Raw genomic sequence first — 21,770 nt, forward strand, 5'->3', positions numbered from 1 at the left:
GTGATTGGCATAATATTGGCCCCCGCCCATTCATAACTGCGAGCTCTACTCAGATGTAAATATTAACAATGGCGTTAATTTCAAACCATTTTGAGCCCAATTCAGACCCTGACAATGTTAACGAACAAGAGGATCATGCAGAACAAATTTCACAGGACTTTCAGAGTGGTATGTTGTTGTTGTTGTTGTTTTTTTCTGATAGATTATAGATACGATGTTATCCAACATTTAATCATTTAAACTATGGTAATAAAAACACTAATCGATCACAAAATCATGGTTCATTTTCCTAAGAGGCGGTGAACATTCTTACAAAAGCTCCAGTAAACACTACATCAACACTGTAATGTTAGTAAGCGGGCGAGCGGAGGCAAAGCTTTTACAAGTTGTGATCCATAAACAAGAGATTTTCCAGACGAAATGGGAACGGCTCCGTCTTTCAGAAGCATTTGTGCGTATAGCTTGCATAAAGCATAATAGGACCCCTTTAAAAATCTGATTTCCTGGCCTGAAAAATTCCTCAAATTCATAAAATCATAAAAGCGCATCATGGATATTTCTGTAAATGAAAATACATTTCTCTGATTTTCCATATTTCATGGATAGATATAGCTCTTTATGAGTGCTTTGGTGACTGCCATCTGTACTAATAACTATATTTATTTAAATCCATAAATTTTGAAGATTGGCACCTAATATATGAGAGGAAATCGCCCAATAATTCCAATAAAATGAGTTTGCAAAATGAATGTCTGTAAAAGTCATAAAAGGGAAAAGTAATTTTTTTGAGAGAGAAAATAATCACTCCTTTTAATATTTTCTAAATATTTTCTAAATGACTAGTATAATGCAACGTTCTGCACTATGTAGATGACTGTAACTTTACAGTAATGTACTGTATATGTCTCTGAAGCAGATGTGTGTGTATAGATATTTTTATGCATAGACCTTTAAAAGTGTCAAAATATGTAACAAGTGTATTTTTTAAGTTTTGTTAATAAACAGTAAAAGTTTGAGAAAAAAAAACGTCTGAATTTATATTTATATAAACATTATAAGAAACACATAAATCTATATTTTAAACGTCACTAAATCAGAATATCATGCCTGTTCGTCTAACATGGTTTAAATGTTGCTACTTGTTTCAGAGCACATTCAAAAGTATCGTTTCATAATGTCTGAAGAATGATACAATGTATTGATCCCCCTTAGAATCAGAATCAGAAAGAGCTTTATTGCCAAGTGTGCTTGCACCCACAAGGAATTTTTCTTGGTACTGAAGCTTCCAGTGCACAAATACAAATACAAATACAACAAGAAACATAGTAATACAAATTCTAAGAATAAAATATATAAAAAAATATAAAAAATAGTATAAAAGTAAAAAAGTAGGGTCACAGTTGGGTTTAGTCCGAATAAACATTTACCGATTATGAACATATTTACGGTATTTTGAGTAGTATGAATAATATAAATATAAATATCACCTGAGTTAGAGAATATTACACTAGACAGTGGGAGTCTAGTGCATGCTACAGATTATGAACATATTTACAGTATTTTGAGTAGTATGAATAATATAAATATAAATATCACCTGAGTTAAGAGAATATTGCACTAGACAGTGGGAGTATTGCACTTACAGGCATATGCCTTGGGGGGCATGTTAAGTGTTCAGAAGGGAAATGGCCTGTGGAAAGAAACTGTTCCTGTGCCTGGATGTTCTTGTGGCCAGTGATCTGTGTCGCCGTCCTGACGGTAACAGTTCAAACAGGGGGTGTCCAGGGTGAGTGGAGTCTGTGATGATTTTACCTGCTCTCTTCCTCACTCTGGAAGAGTACAGGTCCTGGAGGGTTGGCAGGGGGGCACCAATAATCCTCTCTGCAGTCCGGACTGTCCGTTGTAGTCTCCTGATGTCCGATTTGGTAGCTGAACCAAACCAGACAGTGATGGAAGTGCTTAAAACAGACTCAATGACGGCTGAGTAGAACTGGATCAGCAGCTCCTGTGGCAGATTGAACTTCTTCAGCTGGCGAAGGAAGTACAGTCTCTGCTGGGCCTTTTTCACAATGGAGTCAATGTGATTTGCCCACTTCAGGTCCTGAGAGATGGTAGAGCCCAGGAACCTGAATAACTCCACTGCTTCCACAGTGCTGTTCATGATGGTGAGAGGGGGGAGTGCTGGGGATTTTCTCCTGAAATCCACAATCATCTCCACTGTTTTGAGCGTGTTCAGCTCAAGGTTGTTATAGCTGCACCAGACAGCCAGCTGTTCAACCCCCAGTCTGTAAGCAGACTCGTCACCATTTTGGATGAGACCGATGACGGTGGTGTCGTCTGCGAATTTCAGGAGCTTGACAGAGGGGTCTTTAGAAGTGCAGTCATTAGTGTACAGGGAGAAGAGCAGTGGGGAGAGAACGCACCCTTGGGGGGCGCCAGTGCTGATGGTGAGGGTCCTGGATGTGAGTTTCCCCAGTCTCACTAGCTGCTGCCGGTCCGTCAGGAAGCTGGAGATCCACTGACAGATTGAGGATGGCATGGAGAGCTGAGTCAGTTTGGCTGTGAGAAGATCAGGGATGATGGTATTGAAGGCCGAACTGAAGTCCACAAATAAGATCCGTGCATAAGTCCCAGGTCTGTCAAGATGTTGCAGGATATAGTGCAGTCCCATGTTGACTGCATCATCCACAGACCTGTTTGCTCTGTAAGCAAACTGAAAGGGATCCAGCAGGGGTCCAGTGATGTCCTTCAGATAGGCCAACACCAGTCTTTCAAACGACTTCATGACCACAGACGTGAGAGCGACAGGTCTGTAGTCATTAAGTCCAGTGATTTTAGGTTTTTTGGGAACCGGAATGATAGTGGAGCGTTTGAAGCAGCAGGGAACTTCACACTGCTCCAATGATCTGTTGAAGATCTGCGTGAAGACTGGGGCCAGTTGGTCAGCGCAGGCTTTTAGACAAGCAGATGAGATGCCGTCTGGGCCTGAAGCTTTCCTAGTCTTCTGTTTTTTGAAGACTCGGCTCACGTCCTCCACACAGACCTTAAGCTCAGGTTGGATGGCAGAAGGGGGGAGGAGAGGGGTTGCAGGAGGTGATGGTGGATGTGTGAAGTGCACATCAGAGCGGGTGTGAGGTGTGAGTCTGGGCTTCTCAAACCTGCAATAGAATGCATTGAGAGTGTCAGCCAGTTGTTGATTCTCCACAGATCGGGGGGATGGTGATTTGTAGTTGGTGATGTTCCTCAGGCCTCTCCAGACTGATGCCGGGTCGTTGGCTGAAAACTGTTTTTTCAGCTTTTCAGAGTAGCTTCTTTTAGCAACTCTGATCTCCTTTGTCAGTCTGTTTCTGGCCTGGTTATACAAGATTTTATCCCCACTTCTGTAAGAATCCTCTTTGGCATGACGAAGCTGTTTGAGTTTCCCAGTAAACCATGGTTTATCATTAGTGAATGATAAGAATGTCCTGGTAGGAATGCATGTATCCTCACAGAAACTGATATATGATGTTACAGTATCTGTGAGCTCATCCAGATCGGTGGCTGCAGCTTCAAAAACAGTCCAATCAGTGCAATCGAAGCAGGCCTGTAGATCCTGCTCTGCTTCGTTGGTCCATCTTTTTACAGTCCTTATTACAGGTTTAGCTGATTTCAGTTTCTGCCTGTAGGTCGGTATAAGATGAACCAAACAGTGATCAGAGAGCCCCAAAGCTGCCCGTGGGACGGAGTGATACGCATTCTTTATTGTGGTGTAACAGTGGTCCAATATATTACTGTCTCTGGCATGGGCGTCGGAACCATTGTATACGGGTGGGACAAGACCCACCCACTTTTTAAGACCAATGATATTGGACCCATTTACTTTTACCGTCTCTGATTCAGCGCATTTGTCTGTTTGCTCTTCAGAGCGCCGTCAGTCAAATCCATTCCACTTGAGGAATTCCCTAATAAATTAAACTCCATTTCCGCTGAATCGCTACATTACATTTCTCAATGAGCCGCAACTGACGAAAGTAACTGCCCGTTGTACCCTTCCAGTCAAATATTGCGTTGCAAACATCAATAACAGCTTTAAGTTGTCATTGCTGCTGGCAAATGTCCATGGTATTAGCGGGATAATCCACGGATAGCTGTGCATTTAATGCACGACGTGGAGGCAAAGAACCGCCCGACGTGAAGTGGAGTTTAGTTTACTTTAATTAAAAGGCACCAGAATACATGAAATGGTATTTACTCCAGTAACATTTTTCTGGGGGAGGACCCACCCACTTTTTTTTTTCTTCCGACGCCCATGGTCTCTGGTAGGACATGTAACATGCTGTCTGTATTTTGGCAGTTCACGGGAGAGATTTGAACATTCACATGACCAAGAAAAATGTTTTTAGGGGAAATAAAAGAACATTCAGTAATAAGAGTTTCCGAACATATTTTTGTTATCTGGGACTGTGTTGAAATTCAAATGATCAGATCATCGCTTTCTCGAATCCTTTGCCCGTTTCTATCTCTGAAAGTGAAAGTGAAAGTGAAAGTGACACGTGACGGCCAAGTATGGTAACCCATACTTGGAATTTGACTTCTGCATTTAACCCATCCAAGTTAATGCACACACATTAGGAGCAGAGTAGTGAGTAGTTAACACACACACACTGCAAACGTGGATACACACAGCCAGAGCAGCGGGCAGCCTTTGTGTGGCACCCGGGGAGCGATTAGGGGTTAGGTGCCTTGCTCAAGGGCACCTCAGTCATTTCCCACCAGTTCTGGAATCGAACCAGCAACCTTTGGGTTACCAGTTCAACTCCCTAACCACTAGGCCATGACTGCCCCTGATTGATTGATGTAGAAAGTTCACAGGCTCACTCAGAGATAAAAGGAGGGCGTAACGGAAAGAGTCTTTAGGAGTAAATGCTACTAAAGCGGAAGGAAGCTCAAAGCTGTTTACCTGGAAACACAACAGTGACGCTTCACACACACACACACACACACACACACACACACACACACACACACACACACACACACACACACACACACACACACACAGCTGAACTCACGTCACTGTAGAAGTACAGAAGAAATGGAGGAGTGAACGAGTGTCTGGTGCTGTTTTCCAAGAAGAGCTTCTTCACATCCTACATTTTTTTTCCTGTATTTCAAGAACTGAAAGAGAACTCGTCACTGATCATTATGATGAGCAAGTTAAAAGTGTAGTTTGTGATTTGTAAGTCTATGGTGATAGATAGATAAACAATTCAACATCTTTTGCCGTATAGCCTATGATTATAATATTTAGTGCACATGTATTTACTGTATGCACAGCAGGATTCAGTGGAGTTTCTGCGGCCTCTGCTGGTGATCATCACACACACACACACACACACACACACACACACAGACACCATTTTACTGACAGTAACCTACTATCCAAACCAGTTTAATGTTGTTGTCTGTCTGTTCAGTTCTGGATACACATCCACCTGGATTTACACATTTATTGTATTGATTTATTACACCGTTCTCTTTCTTTCTTACAACTTCTGCTGAGAGAATTAAAGAGTCACGTTAAGATGTTTCTTTGAAATCATGCGCCGATTTAATGTTCTCATTACTATCATTATAAAGTGTTTAGTTTCTTCTCTGTAATTCTTCTGTTGTGTTGGCGATGTAAACGCATTTCATTCGTTTATTATTGTAGCGAGTTGAGTTTGTGTTGAGTAGTTTCTCCAGTGTTTTCTTCTGTTGTGTTGGCGATGTAAACGCGTCATCCGGGTATTTCCGCGCGCGAGCGGAAGGAGAGCGTCGTTGCGGTGTGTGTGTGTCGTGTATTCTTCAGCGCGGAACATCAGAACACGACCGAGTGACCCGAGCGACATGGACGGTAAGTCGAGTGTTATAACGCCGTGTTTGTTCACCCGAACGGCAGACACGGGTTGTTTAGGTGTCCGGGCGGAAGGGAAACTCCCGAATCTGAAGTTTAGCTCTCGGTTTCGGCGGAGAGAAACGGGCGATCGGTTCGGGAGTCTCCGGCCGACGAGGATCCAACAACACACGAATGATCGCGACGCGTCAACGCGCGTCACATATGACTTTAAAGTTCTGTCGCATTACGGCCTATATAGGTGTTTGTTTGTTTGTGTGTGTGTGTGTGTGTGTGTGTGTGTGCGCGCGCGCACGCTCTCTCTCTCTCTCTCTCACACACACATACACACACACAAGTGTGAGAACAGATATCTCAGATATCTGTCTTGTGGGGAAAATGCTGTGAATGATGTCCTGTTGAGTTTGGTCTTTATTTTTGTGCTGTTTTTCTTTTTACATGTGTTATTGTGTATTGTTATGTTTTGAGCATGTGTGGCTCTTGGTGTTATTTTCAATTAGTGATTGAAAGGACCCCCTTGAAAATGAGATGGTACATCTCAAGGGGCTATCCAAAATAAAAGAATAAGAATAAGAATAAGATATTTTGATAATGTCCTCACAGATAAAGTGAAATGCGGAAAAGTATGGAAGCCGATTTTGGCCACTTAAGAAAGAATCATCGAAATGAAGCTGTTTAATAACCGTGATGACTGCAGGTCTGTGTGATGGATAAGGGGTGGGTGTTTTTTATGGGTTAGTTAGTAAACATCATCACCTCCTTCCCTCATTAATAACATTACGTCACTGACCGCATAAATAATAGTGAAACTAATCCTGCCTTTAAAGACGCTCTCAATCTCAGCGGCGCGCACAGACCTCCTCCGGGCAGGGGCGCGCACAGACCTCCTCAGGGGCAGGGGCGCGCGCACACACCTCCTCCGGGGCAGAACGACCAAAATGGGCACTTTTATTACAAAACATTTATTTATTAAATAAATCACCTGTATGTAAAGCAGTACCCGTCTGTCTGTTGTGTTTTTATATATTTAAATGACTTCCTCACAATTATTTGGAATATCTCGCTCGATGGAGAGCAGGTCAGAGAGTCTCTTCATTACCTATGAAAAGATGCTTATACAATTAGAATGAATAACACATCAAACAAAAATAGGGAAATGATGATAATATTACTAAATATTATTTACTTTACCAAACAAAACAGAGAATCAAGTAGGTAATTATGAGGAATTCATGTTTAGTTATGTTGATGTTATACATTTTATGTATTTATTCAAATCAGTAACACTTTACAATAATGTTTCATTAGGCTAGTTAAACATGAACTAATAATGAACTGCACTTCTACACCATTTATTAATCTCAGTTAATATTAATTTCAGCATTTACCAAAACATTATTCAAATCAAAAGTTGTATTTGTCAACATTAGTTAATGCTTGTGACATAACATGAACAAACAATTAAAAGTTGTATTATTATTAACTAAGATTAACAAATAGGCCTAACAAATGTTTTGCTCATGATTAATTCATGTTAGTTAATATGAATAATAAACAAATGAACCTTATTGTAAAGTGTACTATGAAATCAAAGATATAAATTCCTTACAATTTAGAGCTGGACATGGACTTAACATTTCCTTTCACTGATGTATTTCCCCAAGATAATAACACTTGCTATGGCCAAGGATAAAAACGAATGACATTGTCAGACTCAGAATGCGGCTGAAATTGAGTTATACTTTTATGATTGTTAAGCATAACTCACGTGCTGCCGCAACTTGTACAGTAGCATGGTAGGATAAATGTAACTTTTCCGTATTAGCTTAATGTTACTGCCGAAGACTCGCGGCGAACTGCAAAGGAAACTCCGCCTACTTAAAAACTTAAGGGGTTTAAACCAAAAATGTAGGATGCACAAGACCGAAAATAAATTAATAATCAATGAATTAATCAAACGTATTTAAAGTATTTCAACCCTCAAATAGTTTTTGTATCAACTTTTTAATAACAAAATTAGCTTTTAGTTTTAGTTTTCAGCTCAGCTTGTTGGTGAAATACAAACATTTAAATGACAATAAACTGTAATAACATGTTTTCATGACAGATTAATTCAAACATATATTAAGTATTGTTGATCCAGAGCGAGTGTCACAGCTGACACATGTTTAACTGTTGTAGTTTATCCACATTTTGTCACGAAATACACGCTGAACAGTCAAAACGTGCCATCAGAGAAGCGCTTATTAAACGCTCGTTTCCCTCCAAAACCATTTAGCCCTGAAACCAAAAAAAGTTCTTAGTTGAAATCTCAGTACATCCCTAATTTTGATTTATTTATTTATTTCTTTATTTATTTTAAAGTTTGAAAGCCCCTGCTCTATGGTATTTGCTCATTTACATATTTAAATAAGGCTGACTGTGTGTGTACAGGTTGTGATATATTTTTGTCAGATGTCATTATGATTTTATGACTGGGTCCTGTGATGAGGGCCTTCACAGACCCCTATACCGGCCCACAGAGCCCCCTATACCACCCCACACAGACCCCTATACCACCCCACAGAGCCCCCTATACCGGCCCCCAGAGCCCCCTATACCACCCCACAGAGCCCCCTATACCACCCCACAGAGACCCCTATACCACCCCACACAGACCCCTATACCGGCCCACAGAGCCCCCTATACCACCCCACACAGACCCCTATACCACCCCACAGAGACCCCTATACCACCCCACACAGACCCCTATACCACCCCACAGAGACCCCTATACCACCCCACACAGACCCCTATACCACCCCACAGAGACCCCTATACCACCCCACAGAGACCCCTATACCGGCCCACAGAGACCCCTATACCACCCCCCAGAGCCCCCTATACCACCCCACAGAGACCCCTATACCACCCCACAGAGACCCCTATACCGGCCCACAGAGACCCCTATACCACCCCCCAGAGCCCCCTATACCACCCCACAGAGACCCCTATACCGGCCCACAGAGCCCCCTATACCACCCCACACAGACCCCTATACCACCCCACAGAGACCCCTATACCACCCCACAGAGACCCCTATACCGGCCCACAGAGACCCCTATACCACCCCACAGAGACCCCTATACCACCCCACAGAGACCCCTATACCGGCCCACAGAGCCCCCTATACCACCCCACACAGACCCCTATACCACCCCACAGAGACCCCTATACCACCCCACAGAGACCCCTATACCGGCCCACAGAGACCCCTATACCACCCCACAGAGACCCCTATACCACCCCACAGAGACCCCTATACCACCCCACACAGACCCCTATACCACCCCACAGAGACCCCTATACCGGCCCACAGAGCCCCCTATACCACCCCACACAGACCCCTATACCACCCCACAGAGACCCCTATACCACCCCACAGAGACCCCTATACCACCCCACACAGACCCCTATACCACCCCACAGAGACCCCTATACCACCCCACAGAGACCCCTATACCACCCCACAGAGACCCCTATACCGGCCCACAGAGCCCCCTATACCACCCCACACAGACCCCTATACCACCCCACAGAGACCCCTATACCACCCCACAGAGACCCCTATACCACCCCACACAGACCCCTATACCACCCCACAGAGACCCCTATACCACCCCACAGAGACCCCTATACCACCCCACACAGACCCCTATACCACCCCACAGAGACCCCTATACCACCCCACAGAGACCCCTATACCGCCCCACAGAGACCCCTATACTGGCCCCACAGAGACCCCTATACCACCCCACAGAGACCCCTATACTGGCCCACAGAGACCCCTATACCACCCCACAGAGACCCCTATACCACCCCACAGAGACCCCTATACCGGCCCACAGAGCCCCCTATACCACCCCACACAGACCCCTATACCACCCCACAGAGACCCCTATACCACCCCACAGAGACCCCTATACCGGCCCACAGAGACCCCTATACCACCCCACAGAGACCCCTATACCACCCCACAGAGACCCCTATACCACCCCACACAGACCCCTATACCACCCCACAGAGACCCCTATACCGGCCCACAGAGCCCCCTATACCACCCCACACAGACCCCTATACCACCCCACAGAGACCCCTATACCACCCCACAGAGACCCCTATACCACCCCACAGAGACCCCTATACCACCCCACAGAGACCCCTATACCACCCCACAGAGACCCCTATACCACCCCACACAGACCCCTATACCACCCCACAGAGACCCCTATACCACCCCACAGAGACCCCTATACCACCCCACAGAGACCCCTATACCGGCCCACAGAGCCCCCTATACCACCCCACACAGACCCCTATACCACCCCACAGAGACCCCTATACCACCCCACAGAGACCCCTATACCACCCCACACAGACCCCTATACCACCCCACAGAGACCCCTATACCACCCCACAGAGACCCCTATACCACCCCACACAGACCCCTATACCACCCCACAGAGACCCCTATACCACCCCACAGAGACCCCTATACCACCCCACACAGACCCCTATACCACCCCACAGAGACCCCTATACCACCCCACAGAGACCCCTATACCACCCCACACAGACCCCTATACCACCCCACAGAGACCCCTATACCGCCCCACAGAGACCCCTATACTGGCCCCACAGAGACCCCTATACCACCCCCCAGAGACCCCTATACTGGCCCACAGAGACCCCTATACCTGCCCACAGAGATCCCTATACCGGCACCCAGAGACCCCTATACCACCCCCCAGAGACCCCTATACTGGCCCACAGTATTGCAGATACTTGCATTATATTCATATAAATATCAGTATCTGCTAATAATGTCTTGGTAAGATGATATTTAATGATTAGTTTTATGATCAAAGCTCTGTAGTTGTAAACATATCTTCAAATCTTCCTTAAAAGCCCGATGATCATATTTGATACTCATGATTTTTATAATAAATGATGTCTGGATAATCAAGTAAATCTGCTTCAGTCCAGCTGAAATATTACTAACAATATCACAGTTATTCTTGCGTTTCCTTGATAAAGACTTGTGAAGCAATATTTTTGTCCCTCTCTACACCCCATATTAACAGCCGTTTTGCTGATTCATTTGAGACGTAACAGTGCTAAACACAGGCAACCTGTCGAGATTCATAAACATCACCTGATTCACATGTTGCTTGAAAAAAACCCTGTGATTTAACGGAAAACAGGGCTACTTCTGAACTGCCGAAAGATGCTTTTCCCACCAGAATGATCATGTGGTTCTGGAACCTTGACCCGCTGGCAGGAACACACTCATTTTCCATCATAATAACCATAAAAAGGTGCAGATGCAGTGATGAACCAGGGTGACATGCGTCTTCCAGCTAATGGGTTATGAGTAGTTGTAATGTGTGTGTGTGTTCATGAGATATCCCAGTGCTGTCCTAAATCAATGCCTGATGTTTGTTTCACTTGTTTAAACGTGACGTTGCAGAAGTAAAGTGTGTGTATTGTGCAGCTCTATTATGAATGCTATTTCATATTGATTTTAAATGCATGGTCATGGCAGACTGTTTGCTCTTCAGCTTCCAGACGGGTTAGTCATCATCATCATCATCATCATCACAACACACACTCCAGGTTTAAGTAGGTCATGGAGTGTTTACTGCCTCCCGCCCTTTCTGGATATTCCTCTTTCATTATCCTCTTCTTTATTGTCATATGTTATGAATCTTAGGATAACTCACTGTAATACTGGGGGCTTATTTATAAAAGGATTGTTACAAAAAGTGTACGTGCGCCGAAAGCCAAAACTGGCGTACGCCAAATAATATTCAGACGTATAAAACCGTGTGAACGCCAGAACCTGCGCAAATATCGTCTAAACTGGATTAGACGTGACATATCTAAATGAGATATGAATGTTAATTCGCTTATCTACACAATGATACGAGATCACGGATGGTCAGAGAGATTACAGCTTGACCCCGAGCTCACACTCATTAAAGCCGTCACAAAGATAAGGCAAAGTGAAGAAATGAAAAAGCCAATCTTAAAGGACAGTTCGGTATTTTACACTTAAAGCCCTGTTTACAGATCGTATCTGATGAAATAGAACGGTTAAGATTAAAATTTGGACACATGCTGCTGTCCCGAGAATTTTAGGTTTATTTCGCTTCCCCCTCCCCCTCCCCCCCCCCCACAATGGTTGTCTATATGCACTGGAAGATTCCGTCCTAAAAACACATTAAACTTTCGTTTACAAAGACGTGAAACTCACCGAGTGGTCAGGGGGTGTTCACTGATATGTTCACTCAAAAATCGCTGGAAAAGATGCATTCCAACAGGTTTTACCAACTCCATTGACTTAATAGGACGTGCTGTGAGACCGCAGCACCTTTACGGTATTACTCCGCCGCTTCTTCTTCTGCTTCTTCTGTGTATTCAATGAAATGCCCGTGGTTTGCTTGCAATTGGCAAAGGTGCATTATCGCCACCAACTGGGCTGGAGTGTCTATTATTCAAGCTCTCAACGGAAGAATCACGGGTGTGACGCGTTTGGCAAAATAGGTCCACAAAAGCGAAATAAACCTAAAATTCTCGGGACAGGAGCATGTGTCCAAATTTTAATCTTAACCGTTCTATTTCATCAGATACGATCTGTAAACAGGGCTTTAAGTGTAAAATACCGAACTTGTCCTTTAAGACAAGCAAGCGGTGACTCAAATGAGGTAAACATGGACATGTTAAAATACAAAATAAAACCAAGATTTGCACATAAAGGACCGCAGAGACGACCAGAATGAGAGAACACGAGGAAGCCAGTGAGGGATGTGGCAGATGTGGAGAGCCACAAGCAGCCATCCAGCGAGCCAGGCCACGTCGCTGCCGTCTGCACAACATAGACAACGCTGGAGGAAGTATATCACCATGATGAGATGGAGAGCACAGACACTGTGTTCCTGGCAGCTGTAAAGTCTTGAGAATTCGACTGATGTCTCTGGCAAAAGTCCATTGCAGTGAACGGTGAGCAAGTTCTTCTCAAACTGGACACAGGAGCAGCCGTGACAGCAACGTGTCGGTACAGGTGAGAGGGCAGTTTACAGCACCACTTCGTCATCAGGGAAGAGTGATAAAACACCCAGTGTGTTTGTGATACCCAGGGCTTGTGTCCCCTCTTCCTTGGACCACCTGCCATAAAAGAGATGGGCTTGCTTCACACAGTGGATGCAATTCAAACATCAGACCCGAATTACCAAAAGTCTTCACAGGACATGGAAAATTGGAAGGAGAATTCAAAATCAAACTCATAAAGTTAATCTGCTATGTATGTTTTTATACTTTTATGTGTAGTTTTACTCTTTAATGCACTTTCACTGTCGCAGTTATTGATTAATCGTGGTTATTCGATCTAATCACAGTCATTAGAGATAGCCGCGGTAATTGTGAAGTTCAAATCACGTTTTTCCATCCAAAAAGGGGATCTTATATTTCACTCTTATAATATTATATCATAAATAACCTAAATGTTAATGACTGTTAACATTTTTATTTTTATTTGTCATTGGATCATTTATTCAAGAGATTCATTCAAAAATGCTGATTCATTCAGTAATGAATCAAGTGAAGTCTTTATGAGTGAGTCATTGAATCATTCACTCAAACTGATTTTTTTTATTAAACATCAAAATAGTTCAGTGTTCTTCAGTGAACCTGCGATAATGCTGAAAAAGTTACAAATAATCAAATCAATGCACATTTGACACTTTCTACTGACTTTTTTTTAGTGCAGGTTATATTTCACCTCAAAATCTAAATGATAAAGAAATTATATTTTGCTTACAGAAATTGAAGCCCATTTGCCTGTTTTTAGGATCATTAGGGTTGTTTTTTGCTTGCATTAATGTACATGATTTGAATGACAGTGAAGCCCCGCCCCTTCACAGAACCCGATGGTCACATTGGCCAATCAGAGCTCTTCTCCACAGTCTCAGGCTGAAGCTGGTTTTCAGACACACACTCTTATGTGTGAATCCAAAATGATTCATGCGTGAAGATGACTAATGAAACTAATGAGTTGCTTCTCATTATGAAATGCTGTGAGTGTGTGTGTGTGTGTGTGTGTGTTATAAACTGAGTGTTTTCCAGCAGCTGATATTAATTAATTCATTACTATATCAAAGCGATTCACATTAAAATAAGCTGATTGGAAGCAGTTTCGTCGTTTTGTCTCGTTCAGGCGTGTTTGACTCGTTCAGGCGTGTTTGACTCGTATGACAACTCTTTCGAGATCTTTTTTGTTGTATAAACCTGCTTTGTGTCTCTAATCTTTCACTGGTTCTTCCAGGACTGTTTCACCAGTGGGGAGCGTCCCCGGTGTCCCAAGGTAAGGAAGTGTGTGTGTGTGTATCATTAGCGTTAGCTGTAGATTGGACGAGTCATTCATCATCAGCTTCTCTGGTGTTTTCCTAAAGGGCCTCCATATGTGGAGGTGATCGAGCAGCCGAAAGCTCGAGGAATGCGCTTCCGCTATAAGTGTGAGGGCCGATCCGCCGGGAGCATCCCGGGAGAGAAGAGCAACGACACCACCAAAACACACCCCGCCATCAAGGTGAGTGAGATCAGATATGATGTGTGTTTCATGCTACTGTACTGATGCTTCATCTGTCATTTTAAATAAAAAAATTAATTTGATCAATAAATTAAATTAGAATAATAAGACACTATAGGGCTGTTACCAGTCAAATTAAATCATTTACACTGAGAAATTACAATCACATTATATAATGTTATGAGATTGTTTTAAATACAAATATGAAATGGAAAGAATGATACTTTTTAAACACGACACTAAACCACCAGTAGGTGGCGGCAGGTGACCGTCTTAATGAGTCATTGAGTCATTCATTCAAACTATTCGTTCAAACGGCTGATTCGTTCAAGAATGAGGCAGTTGTTTATGAATGAGTCATTGAATCTTTGACTCAACCGATTTGTTCAAACGGTTGATTCGTTCAGGAATGTGGCAGCAATCGTCACATGACTGTACGGCTCTTTCAATAGGTTCACAACTACAGCGGGCCGCTGAGAGTGCGGATCTCCTTGGTAACCAAGAACCAGCCGCACAAGCCACACCCACACGAGCTGGTGGGAAAAGACTGCAAACACGGGTATTATGAGGCCGATTTACAGGAGCGGCGGATACACAGGTGTGTGAGTGTGAGAGACAGAGTGTGTGTGTGTGTGTGTGTGTGTGTGAGTGAAAGTGAGAGAGAGTGAGTTAGTGAGAGTGAGTGAGAGAGTGAGAGAGTGTGTGTGTGTGTGTGTGTGTGTGTGTGTGAGAGAGAGAGAGAGAGAGTGTGTGAGAGAGAGAGAGTGAGAGAGAGTGTGAGTGAGTGACAGTGAGTGAGTGAGTGAGAGTGAGAGTGAGTGACAGTGAGTGAGTGACAGTGAGTGAGTGACAGTGAGTGAGTGACAGTGAGTGACAGAGAGAGAGTGAGTGAGTGAGAGAGAGTGAGTGACAGTGAGTGAGAGAGAGAGAGTGAGTGAGAGAGAGTGAGTGAGAGAGAGTGAGTGAGAGAGAGTGAGTGACAGTGAGTGACAGAGAGAGAGAGTGAGTGAGTGAGAGAGAGTGAGTGACAGTGAGTGAGAGAGAGAGTGAGTGAGTGAGTGAGTGAGTGAGGGAGTGAGGGAGGGAGTGAGAGTGAGGGAGTGAGAGTGAGGGAGAGAGAGTGAGAGTGAGTGAGTGAGTGAGAGTGTGTGAGTGTGAGAGAGAGAGAGTGAGTGAATGAGAGAGTAAATGTGTGTGTGAGTGTTTTATAAACTAAGTGTTTTACAGCAACTGATTTTAATTATTTAATGACTATATCAAAGCGTTTCACATTAAAGTAAGCTGATTGGAAGCAGTTTCTCCTCCATCTAAACCTGTATTATTTGGACTGTAAAGTCGTTTAAATTGCATCATTTTAGTTTAGAATGTTACCATTGAGATCACCCTCACTCACACCATATTTATTTATATATATATATATTTAAAGGAACCGTATGTAAGATTGTGGCCAAAACTGGTACTGCAATCACTTTCAAATGACTGTAGAGCGGTGTATCCCCTCCCCCTCCCCCCTGACTCGAGGTTGCCAGATAGGCTGGCATTTTTTATCCGACACGTTTGTAGCTGCAGCTGTGGTAACTAGAGCAGAGCTGGCAACCCGGATGCCGAAACACTACTGACTTCGTGATTGGTAGATAGGTGGAGGGTGGGGCTTCAGGCCAAAACACAACATGACAACATCAACATCAGGTGAGGGCTGAAACTTCACTTTTAAATGACAATATCCTGGCCGGACTACTGTTGTCAGTGATATAAGTATTTCAAATGAACATGATTTCTTAATGTCTAGTGACATATCAGGGCCATTTTATGATTAATTGAAATACATTTCTTACATACGGTTCCTTTAATATACATGTTTAGTTTCATTCTGACGTGTAAAAGCCCCAGATGTCTGAAACCCTGCAGGCCAGTCTCAGATGTGTGTGTATTCTCGGTCAGGGCTAAATTTAGACTCCGGCTCAGTTTGTTCCTGTTTCGGCTCAGAGATGCTTTTCTCTGATAAACGCACACACACACACACACACACACACACACACTTTCAGAGCTTTTCTCTGGTGTGTTTCAGAGGTTCTCCATCTTGTGGTCGAATGTGTCCGTTTCCCAAGTGTCTTTGATCCGCCTGTAATAACGCTCTTGACTCGCTCTGCCGACTCATTTCTGTGTTTCAGTTTCCAGAATCTGGGTATTCAGTGTGTGAAGAAGAAGGATGTGGGAGACGCAGTTTCATGTCGACTGCAAACACAGAACAACCCCTTTAATAGTGAGTGACTGATACACACACACACATACACATATTATATATATATATATAGATATAGATATAGATATAGATACAGTTTCTGTATCTGAATATATATAAATCTATATACTGCCATCTAAGTTTGGGATCTGTGAGATGTTTCTGTAAGAGTCTCTTCTGCTCACCAAAGCTGCGTTTATTTGATCAGAAATACAGTAGAAACTGTGAAATATTATTCTAATGTAAATCATCTGTTCTCTATTTGAATCTATAGTAAAGTGTAATTTATTCCTGTGATCAAAGCTGAATGTTCAGCATCATTACTCCAGTCTTCAGTGTCACATGATCCTTCACAAATCACTCTAATATGATGACGTGTGATTATTATCATGAGTGATGAATGATGTGTATTTTCTGTGTGTAGTTCCTGAGGGGAAGATCTGGGAGGAGGAGTACGACCTGAACGCAGTGCGCCTGTGTTTCCAGGTGTCCATCACTCTTCCCAACGGAGAACTGTGCCCACTCGAGCCTGTGGTGTCTCAGCCCATCTACGACAACAGTGAGTGTGTGTGTGTGTGTGTGTGTGAGAGAGTTAGACTGTTCCCACTCGAGCCTGTGGTGTCCCAGCCCATCTACGACAACAGTGAGTGTGTGTGTGTGTGTGTGTGCGTGTGTGTGTGTGTGTGAGAGAGTTAGACTGTTCCCACTCGAGCCTGTGGTGTCCCAGCCCATCTACGACAACAGTGAGTGTGTGTGTGTGTGTGTGTGTGTGTGTGTGTGTGTGTGTGTGTGTGTGTGTGTGTGTGTGTGTGTGAGAGAGTTAGACTGTTCCCACTCGAGCCTGTGGTGTCTCAGCCCATCTAGGACAACAGTGAGTGTGTGTGTGTGTGTGTGTGTGTGTGTGTGTGAGAGAGAGTTAGACTGTTCCCACTCGAGCCTGTGGTGTCTCAGCCTATCTACGACAACAGTGAGTCGATCCGCTGAGAGTGTGTGAGAGTGTGTGAGGGATAATGTACATCTAGCCGGTTGTGATCTCAGAATAAACCCGACAGGGTGATAAGGATCAAGTCTTCATCAGCCTGAGGGGGTTTACACACACACACACACACACACACACACACACACCTGAAGGGGTTTATTCTGAGATAACCGGCTGGATGTACATTATCTCGCTTATTACACGGATACTTGCCACATAAGTAAATAATTAGACACAAAATATTGATCTGAGCTTGATTATTAGCTCTTTAAACGCAGAGCTTCTGAGAGAGCAGTTTCAGCGGCGAGATCACACTAGACGTACATTTCAGAGATACGGTATACAGTCATAACACTTATTACACAGCATTTCAACATATAAATAATTATGGAGATCAGAGATATTGATTTCAGATTAAACTGTTTTAAAATCGTACCTATAACATATAATAACTGTACACAAAATATTGATTTGACTGAGTTTTAATATTTTATTAGCTCACCAAATGCAAAACTTCCACAAAGAAAAAACTTTCCTAGCAAGTGTACGTTCCTCTCGTTTCTCAGGAGCGTATTACCCTCCTCCCTCCCCAGCTCCTCTCGTTTCTCAGGAGCGTATGACCCTCCTCCCTCCCCAGTTCCTCTCGTTTCTCAGGAGTGTATTACCCTCCTCCCTCCCCAGCTCCTCTCGTTTCTCAGGAGTGTATTACCCTCCTCCCTCCCCAGCTCCTCTCGTTTCTCAGGAGTGTATTACCCTCCTCCCTCCCCAGTTCCTCTCGTTTCTCAGGAGCGTATTACCCTCCTCCCTCCCCAGTTCCTCTCGTTTCTCAGGAGTGTATTACCCTCCTCCCTCCCCAGCTCCTCTCGTTTCTCAGGAGTGTATTACCCTCCTCCCTCCCCAGCTCCTCTCGTTTCTCAGGAGCGTATTACCCTCCTCCCTCCCCAGTTCCTCTCGTTTCTCAGGGGCTAATTACCCTCCTCCCTCCCCAGTTCCTCTCATTTCTCAGGAGCGTATTACCCTCCTCCCTCCCCAGCTCCTCTCGTTTCTCAGGGGCTGATTACCCTCCTCCCTCCCCAGCTCCTCTCGTTTCTCAGGGGCTGATTACCCTCCTCCATCCCCAGCTCCTCTTGTTTCTCAGGAGCGTATGACCCTCCTCCCTCCCCAGCTCCTCTCGTTTCTCAGGAGCTGATTACCCTCCTCCCTCCCCAGCTCCTCTCGTTTCTCAGGAGCATATGACCCTCCTCCCTCCCCAGCTCCTCTCATTTCTCAGGAGCTGATTACCCTCCTCCCTCCCCAGCTCCTCTCGTTTCTCAGGAGCTGATTACCCTCCTCCCTCCCCAGCTCCGCTCGTTTCTCAGGAGCTGATGACCCTCCTCCCTCCCCAGCTCCTCTCGTTTCTCAGGAGCTGATGACCCTCCTCCCTCCCCAGCTCCTCTCGTTTCTCAGGAGCGTATGACCCTCCTCCATCCCCAGCTCCTCTCGTTTCTCAGGAGCGTATGACCCTCCTCCCTCCCCAGCTCCTCTCGTTTCTTAGGAGCGTATGACCCTCCTCCCTCCCCAGCTCCTCTCGTTTCTCAGGAGCTGATGACCCTCCTCCCTCCCCAGCTCCTTTCGTTTCTCAGGAGCTGATTACCCTCCTCCCTCCCCAGCTCCTCTCGTTTCTCAGGAGCGTATGACCCTCCTCCCTACCCAGCACCTCTCGTTTCTCAGGAGCTTATGATCCTCCTCCCTCCCCAGCTCCTCTCGTTTCTCAGGAGCGTATGACCCTCCTCCCTCCCCAGCTCCTCTCGTTTCTCAGGAGCGTATGACCCTCCTCCCTCCCCAGCTCCTCTCGTTTCTCAGGAGCTGATTACCCTCCTCCCTCCCCAGCTCCTCTCGTTTCTCAGGAGCTGATTACCCTCCTCCCTCCCCAGCTCCTCTCGTTTCTCAGGAGCGTATGACCCTCCTCCCTCCCCAGCTCCTCTCGTTTCTCAGGAGCGTATTACCCTCCTCCCTCCCCAGCTCCTCTCGTTTCTCAGGAGCTGATTACCCCCCTCCCTCCCCAGCTCCTCTCGTTTCTCAGGAGCTGATTACCCTCCTCCCTCCCCAGCTCCTCTCGTTTCTCAGGAGCGTATTACCCTCCTCCCTCCCCAGCTCCTCTCGTTTCTCAGGAGCTGATTACCCTCCTCCCTCCCCAGCTCCTCTCGTTTCTCAGGAGCTGATTACCCTCCTCCCTCCCCAGCTCCTCTCGTTTCTCAGGAGAGTATTACCCTCCTCCATCCTCAGCTCCTCTCGTTTCTCAGGAGCTGATTACCCTCCTCCATCCCCAGCTCCTCTCGTTTCTCAGGAGCGTATTACCCTCCTCCCTCCCCAGCTCCTCTCGTTTCTCAGGAGCTGATTACCCTCCTCCCTCCCCAGCTCCTCTCGTTTCTCAGGAGCTGATTACCCTCCTCCCTCCCCAGCTCCTCTCGTTTCTCAGGAGCGTATTACCCTTCTCCCTCCCCAGCTCCTCTCGTTTCTCAGGAGCGTATTACCCTCCTCCCTCCCCAGCTCCTCTCGTTTCTCAGGAGCGTATGACCCTCCTCCCTCCCCAGCTCCTCTCGTTTCTCAGGAGCTGATTACCCTCCTCCATCCCCAGCTCCTCTCGTTTCTCAGGAGCGTATGACCCTCCTCCCTCCCCATCTCCTCTCGTTTCTCAGGAGCGTATGACCCTCCTCCCTCCCCAGTTCCTCTCGTTTCTCAGGAGCGTATTACCCTCCTCCCTCCCCAGCTCCTCTCGTTTCTCAGGAGCGTATTACCCTCCTCCCTCCCAGTTCCTCTCGTTTCTCAGGAGCGTATTACCCTCCTCCCTCCCCAGTTCCTCTCGTTTCTCAGGAGCGTATTACCCTCCTCCCTCCCTAGTTCCTCTCATTTCTCAGGAGCTGATTACCCTCCTCCATCCCCTGCTCCTCTCGTTTCTCAGGAGCTGATTACCCTCCTCCATCTCCTGCTCCTCTCGTTTCTCAGGAGCGTATGACCCTCCTCCCTCCCTCCCCAGCTCCTCTCGTTTCTCAGGAGCATATGACCCTCCTCCCTCCCCAGTTCCTCTCGTTTCTCAGGAGCGTATTACCCTCCTCCCTCCCCAGTTCCTCTCGTTTCTCAGGGGCTGATTACCCTCCTCCATCCCCAGCTCCTCTTGTTTCTCAGGAGCGTATTACCCTCCTCCCTCCCAGCTCCTCTCGTTTCTCAGGAGCGTATGACCCTCATCCCTCCCCAGCTCCTCTCGTTTCTCAGGAGCTGATTACCCTCCTCCATCCCCAGCTCCTCTCGTTTCTCAGGAGCTGATTACCCTCCTCCCTCCCCAGCTCCTCTCGTTTCTCAGGAGCGTATGACCCTCCTCCATCCCCAGCTCCTCTTGTTTCTCAGGAGCGTATTACCCTCCTCCATCCCCAGCCTCCATCCCCAGCTCCTCCTTTAGTGCAGCAGTCAAGTCAAGTCAAGTTTATTTCACAATACAGATTGTATCAAAGCAGCTTCACAGTATTAAATTAAAATAATACAACAAAGTTTGTTTCAAGAGGAATTTATTGATTGATAAAATTAAATTAAATATCCCCAAAATATCCCCAACTGAGCAAGCCAAAGGCAACAGTGGCAAGGAACCGAAAAACTCCATCAAGTGACCTAATGGTGTCCTAAAACTCCATCAGGTGACCTAATGGAGAAAAAAAAAAAAAACCTTGGGAGAACCCAGGCTCAGTTGGGGGCCAGTTCTCCTCTGGCATTTATGAGCTAGAGGCCGGATTGTAGTTTGAACTGTAGGATTATATGAATGCCTGGCTGAAGAGATGCGACTTTAATCTAGTTTTAAACTGGGAGAGCGAGTCTGAGCAACGAACAGTATCAGGAAGACTATTCCAGAGTTTTGGAGCCAAATGTGAGAATGCTCTCCCTCCTTTGGTGGTTCTGGATATCCTAGGTATGACCAAAAGCCTTGAATTTAGTGATCTTAAAGAGCGCGATGGATTATAAAAGATCCGTTAAATAGACTGGAGCTAAGCCGTTTAGGGCTTTATAGGTCAGTAGCAAT

The 21,770-nt window shown here is 45.4% G+C and overlaps 2 protein-coding genes across 6 annotated transcripts in view; both read left to right on the forward strand.

Moving 5' to 3' along the window:
* LOC309492660 (calcium-binding protein 2) overlaps positions 1-1,040 on the forward strand; it is a 13,707-nt gene extending 12,667 nt beyond the window's left edge. For 3 of the 4 annotated variants that reach the window (XM_082161669.1, XM_082161671.1, XM_082161670.1), the window contains one exon: positions 1-1,040. This exon is cut by the window's left edge and continues 332 nt beyond it. The gene's annotated coding sequence lies outside the window, so the exon portion shown is untranslated. The other variant, XR_014203634.1, reaches the window with a different exon arrangement.
* Positions 1,041-5,759: 4,719 nt separating this feature from the next.
* Positions 5,760-21,770, forward strand: part of rela (v-rel avian reticuloendotheliosis viral oncogene homolog A) — a 39,107-nt gene continuing 23,096 nt past the window's right edge. For both annotated transcript variants that reach the window (XM_082161642.1, XM_082161643.1), the window contains exons 1-6: positions 5,760-5,875; positions 14,238-14,276; positions 14,365-14,501; positions 14,954-15,099; positions 16,673-16,764; positions 17,168-17,302. In XM_082161642.1, the coding sequence (XP_082017768.1) occupies positions 5,869-5,875; positions 14,238-14,276; positions 14,365-14,501; positions 14,954-15,099; positions 16,673-16,764; positions 17,168-17,302 (556 nt within the window). In that variant the 5' untranslated portion in view covers positions 5,760-5,868. The remainder of the gene's footprint in view (positions 5,876-14,237; positions 14,277-14,364; positions 14,502-14,953; positions 15,100-16,672; positions 16,765-17,167; positions 17,303-21,770) is intronic.

Source organism: Leuciscus leuciscus (assembly GCF_965113295.1).
Source record: "Leuciscus leuciscus genome assembly, chromosome: 2".
NCBI lineage: Eukaryota > Metazoa > Chordata > Actinopteri > Cypriniformes > Leuciscidae > Leuciscus > Leuciscus leuciscus.